This window comes from Nothoprocta perdicaria, unplaced genomic scaffold (genome assembly GCF_003342845.1).
Source record: "Nothoprocta perdicaria isolate Ctin4 unplaced genomic scaffold, notPer1 scaffold_134, whole genome shotgun sequence".
Lineage (NCBI taxonomy): Eukaryota > Metazoa > Chordata > Aves > Tinamiformes > Tinamidae > Nothoprocta > Nothoprocta perdicaria.
This window is the reverse complement of record NW_020454472.1, coordinates 1,595,760-1,601,585: the sequence shown is the minus strand read 5'-3', so window position 1 is coordinate 1,601,585 and position 5,826 is coordinate 1,595,760. Positions and strand designations below refer to the sequence as shown.

The window sequence follows — 5,826 nt, the reverse complement described above, 5'->3', positions numbered from 1 at the left end:
TTTCTTTCTTTCTTTCTTTCTTTCTTTCTTTTCATTTTTTCCTTTTCCCATCTCTGTTTTTGCTGGCTTTGCTGGGTACTTGCCCATCAACATAAACTAATAAACTAAGACCACTAACTTGCTATGGGTTCTGCCCATATTCTGCCAAGAAATGAAGAAATGACATGTTTCCTAGATTGACTGGTAGAAACCGGGTGAAAAAGGGTGTGGGAAATTAGAAGAGCGTGAAGGGACATGATAAAAAAATATACAATTAAAGGAATGAAATGCAGATGTACCATGAAGATGGTTTCTGCCTCAGTTAACGGGTGACAAATTTGAACTCTACTTAACAGACCAGATCTCAAAATAACCCCAGTTCTAATCTGATACCTGGCCTTCTTTCACAACTCTGCCAAGATATTTCAAGTGCAGTTCTTCAAGGCCCCAAACTTGGCCTCAGGTCTACTCCAAGAGATTTTTGGATATCTGACTTTTATCCATTTATTACTTGTGTACCCATTTATGAGTAATATTTCATTGTAACACTATCCTTGTGCAATTGTTTACACTTCTGTGCCTTCGATATAGAGACTGTACACAATGTAGCAGGTGTCTTTGTCAGTTGATACTACTGACACAATTACAATAAATATTTGGAAAATAAAACTAAAAAAGGAATGCAAAATGGATTCTTTTGATTCACTTCCTCTTCTAAAAGGACCTAGCCTGAGGGATGTGCTGTGGCAGGATATCAGTTTGGTAAGTCACTTCAAGGATTTTGAAAAGGATCAGCATCTATGGTAGCTAAAATAAAAATGAGTGAGGCGTTATAATGAGATTAGGCCAGGATATAATTTCCAGAACACAAATCTAACTCCGACTTGCCTCTCCCTTGTTCCAACCTTGAAGGAAAGCTCCTTCCTTACATGGAAGGGATCCTGTTCCCTATACATAGAGTAGCTGAGAAACTGCACCCTTTGGAGCCACATGCATCAATAAAGGAAACACAAGGCTTTTCTTTAGTTTTCCTTCCTTCCTCCTCAAGCTATTGTTTAGTGAGAAACATCAGTTAAAATAGATAAAAGTTGTAATTCTATCTGTAAAAATAAAGATCAGCATTGTCCTGTGTGCCACATATTAACAAATAGTTCTTCCGATACACTTGAAACTTTTGCTTTCTCTTTTCATCTTCTTCATTAAAGAGAAAAAAAAAAAAGAATGGCCTGTGGAATCACCCTAACACAAAACTTGAGACATCCCAAGAATTATTCTCAGAGAATACATTTCTTTCTTCAGGACTGGATAAAAGGCCATGTTTATAAGCAAGATGCTTAAATGGATGTTTAGAAGGAGAACAGTTCAATAACTACCTGAAAAAAAAAGGTTTATTCATCACTCAACACAATGAAAGTTGCATATTTGGTATGAACCTGTTGCTCTGTCAAATCACACTGATCAGATAAGAAAAAGTATCAATTTTTCTGGTCTCATATTCCAATAAAAGACACATAAATGAAGATGAATCAGTTAGCATATTTACAAGATCTCCTCAGAAAACATGAATATATTCAAATTGAGAGGTACATCCAAACTGCTAAAGAGGTACCCTGGCAGACGTAAGCCCAGGGTTATGTTGCCCAGGAAAGCACAAAATGTGCCAAATGGAATTTGCCAGGAGCAAAGAAGCCAAACTAGAATGGAGGACTGACTTTCAGGTAAACTTGGGAAAAGTAGCTCCATAAAGGTCTGTTGGACCTTTCTGGTATGCCAACTGAAGCTCCAGATTTAAGGACAGCATCCTACTCCTACACTAATTCATGAACAACTTGGGTAAAAAGTCAAAGAAGCCCTGTAAACTCAAAAGTTATTATATTTAGGGTCTAGTTTTTCCAAATAATTTCTGGAAAGAATAATGTTGATTAAAAAAGTCTGAATTTCCATCAGTCATGTTTGTGGATTTGTGAGTAGGTTGATTCTACCAAAGAGGTATCAGATAACGTGGCATAAGCTATTTTTAAAGTCTCCTTTCTCTTATTGGTGTCATGGAAGAATTTCACTTTCTGAAGGAGAATCTTCACATTGATTCTATCAAAAACATTGAGAGATAAGTCCATTTGAGTTAGCACTGTGTGATATTATTGTTCATACTGGCCTGAAGGAGAGCAGAGAAAACAGGAACCATTTTATCACAGAAATGATTCAAGCAGCATGAGTGTACTGAACTGCCGTTACCTGAGCAATCCAGATTGGCAAATACACAAAATCCCACCCAATAGGCTCCTGTGTGAGAAAGACCACCACTTAAAGTTAATCCATGATCCTATTTTCACTGCAAATTCCACTAAGAGATTACTAATCCTGAAATTTTGATACTGTTACATTGCCATTTCTGTTGATTTTCAAGAAGGCAGTCCCTTAAATGTATAGCATGTATATATGACCCCTTACATACAGTAGGTATCTAGTAGTTCTGTCTTTTCAGATTTGCATAATTATTTTCACATTTTAAACAACAAAGTTTGATTAGTATGTGATATATCAATGCCTGAATATCTAATATATATAGATATTTGTCATCTGACAAGTTATTTGTCATAGTTATTTATCATTTGCTATAGTTATTTGTCTGTAAGCCCTTTTTATTATTTTTACTAAGAGAGCTGTATAAGGTAAATCAGGAATACAGCGATGTTTACTGAAGTGCCTAAAATACAGAGAAGCAAAAACTTTGAGACCAAATTTAATTCCCCAAATACTAGCCCACGATGCCTGCAAGGGCTCAGTTAGGCTGATAGGCGAGCTTGGGGAGCTTTGAGAAAGGTCATTTTCTGCTGAGCTTCTTTCACCATTCAGAATTTCAACTAAAATAATGCCATAAAAAGCATTACCAGCACCACCACCAGGCTGCCCACTTGCACCTTGGGGCAAGAATACCAGCTGGCACTGGAAGTCCTTCAGCACCAAAGTCAGCATAAACTACAGAGTCAGTAAGGTAAGAGTATGTATTACAAACCAACGCAATCACCCTCACGTCACCTCATTTTATCAGCAAGACTTTCACAGGTTGCCTTTACATCCTTGGGATGAACCAAGGCACATCTTACCTTGCATTGTTGCTTTTGTGGGTTCCGAGAAGAGAGGAATGAGCAGGAGGTAGATGAGGTAGACAAAGGAGAGCCCATTGTAACGGAATGCACAGGCTGCAAGGGAGAGAGAGAGAAAAAAGAGCAAATTGCTTAATTGGCCTGGGATAATCAAATTTAACAGGACAAAACATTTACTGTTTGAGTTTCCTGTGTATTTTAGAGGCTTTTTACCATTTATTTAAATAATTTCTATACAAGTATTCCAGTTTCTGCTTAGAAAATTATTAAAATTGAATACACTCTTGAAGTATGTTTGCAGTAATACATATTTTAAGGTTAGCATAGAAGATAAATCTAGGCTCCAAAGACTTTGTATATGACAGACACCTTGTCTGTTACCTGAACTTTTTATTTTCCACATCTTTAAATGCATGAAACCATTCCCCACAAAAATATATAAAAATAAAGTGATGGACCATATCAAGATTTCAAATTACAGTATTCTCGAAGTCTTTTAATTAATGTCAGTTAATTGCAGAGCTCTTTGAATTTTAGTGCCACCTATTTGTTTGCTCCCAAAAAAGTTCTACTAAAATAGCTTTGAACTACAAAGGAAAAGCACTTGATTGCAACTTGCAACTGGTGTTATACAATTCTTCTGAAAGAGAGAACTAACTGTTCTGCTATCTTTGCGTCATATTTCCGCTTCAATTTTATAAATTTAGCCTAAGTGTATTTTCTTGAAAGCATCAGGTCAGCAGGCTATTAAAACAAGCAACAATATTGCTGCAACTAACTGGCAAAGAATTTTATGTGTATTCTGTGCTCTAAGAGAAATGTATGGACTTCTTTCCTGAAAAAAGAAAGAAAAAGAAAAAAGCAACTACAGAATCACCCATAATTACACAGTACAACAGATGTTGAAATGAGACCTACCACGTTCAACAGTTCCCATGAGAGAGGCCAACTGCAGAACAGTGAGCAGATGAATTAACCTCTACATTTATTGACTCGTGAAATGTAGTATCATCAAATCATATATTCTCAGTTGTGCCCAAAATGATTTGGTTTTGGTGGAAAGATACAACCTTAGCTCTGTTACAAGTGTTTTCCTAAAGAAAATAAGGTTCTCCAGCCAGCACTCCAAGAAATTTTTTGAGACTCTACCAAGAATGAGTTAATGATTTTAGTCTTAATTAATGGTCCTCATCCCATCTAACTATAAATTAATGAAAAGTTTCTCTATTAACAAAAAAAAAAAAAAAAAAAAATCCATGCAATAACTGCAATTTTTGTCTCTCAAACCAACCAATGTTTTAATATCCATTTCTCTATAAAAAATGGCTTTGGACTCCACGTCTGCAACTTTGATAGGAAATCTGTGATCTGTAAGGATAAGTCTGGCAACAGTGAAGGAAAATCTATGCTCTACTTCTAAACTAACATGAGTCTGCCATCAGCCTTCAAATAAATTGACCAAAGACTACAAAATCTACCAAAGCTTAACAGAAGTGACTTTGGAAAGAACACCAGAACACCAAGTAATCACGCGTTTATTTTTAAGATTTTAGACCCACACAAGCTATTTCTATTGCTAAATTCTTAAACTCCCTTTATAGCCATAGCCTCTAAAGGACATCTAAAGAGTATTCTGTTCCTGAAAGACACCTGCCAGAAAAATGAAAACAGAAAATTCCCAGAAGGATAGGTAATAAGTGATTACTAGAGCTAGAAAGTACTCAGCAGTAGGGGAGTCATCACTGCTACAACGCACATATTCTCAGGACGCTCTGCAGAGAAGCAGAGGATGTGTGGAAATTGACTGTAGCCCTCCTAGAATGAATGGCAATGGTCCAGCTCAAAGAGGACATTCCTGAGATCAGAACAAATCCATAAATCAACCTTTTCTCAAGTTTAATTTGGAGCAGGGAGAAGGTCTTCAACATCCATAAAAAAGGGTTCAACAGTGAATGGTTCAAGCCTTCCACCAATGTGTAAGGAAAAGGGAAGGAATCAACATTGTCAGTCATTCCCAGTCATAACAGCTTTGCTATTGTCTTGTAACTGCAGAGACACAGAAAATCCTCTTCTAATCATATTAAACAGGTCAGCTGATTTCAGTGCAGTGTTATACACATTTTCTTCTAATAAAATTCCCAGAATAAATATTGCTACACTTCTAGTACAGTGCCTAAGACTCAGTTTTCTCCGAGCAAGCTTACAAACAGCAGCTGTATTCTTTAGTTACTCTTCTCTGTCAGCAACAGCTCAATGAAAGCCTTGATAACAAGTCCATGTCAAACACTGAGGACCTTTACTTAAAACCAAACATCCTTCATCAAACTGATAACCTTGCCTAGATTTTGCTTGGAAAACCTGTTTATTTTAGCAGTTACAAGAGCACCAGCAATGACTGTCTCAGAATTAACAAATTTAAAAAAGAATACAACTACAACATTCTATTTAGTCTATTCACTATTTTTGAATCTTGTTTCCTGATTTCCATTCATCTCATACACTCTTCTGAAGATATTACCATCTCATAAATTTAATGTGCTAGGGGAAAAAAAAAAGAAAAAGCAAATTTTTTAGCAAGATAAAAGATTAGGAAAGAGAAAGTGTATTGTACTTGTATATTTATTCTACATTGCAACACAGAATTATTTGACAAAGAAATTGGTTCTTAAGTGCTAATATGACTGTCAAGAGCAAGTAGTTGGGCATAAAATTATTAGTGATAAAACGAAGGGAGACCCAA

General features: G+C 36.1%; 1 protein-coding gene across 2 annotated transcripts in view; it reads right to left on the bottom strand.

Moving 5' to 3' along the window:
- The window catches only part of PIEZO2 (piezo type mechanosensitive ion channel component 2), a 230,616-nt gene extending 227,435 nt beyond the window's left edge, over positions 1–3,181 (bottom strand). The window contains exon 1 of one of the 2 annotated variants that reach the window (XM_026033864.1): positions 3,087–3,181. In XM_026033864.1, coding sequence (XP_025889649.1) covers positions 3,087–3,093 — 7 coding nt within the window. In that variant the 5' untranslated portion in view covers positions 3,094–3,181. The remainder of the gene's footprint in view (positions 1–3,086) is intronic. The other variant, XM_026033865.1, reaches the window with a different exon arrangement.
- Positions 3,182–5,826: the final 2,645 nt, after the last annotated feature.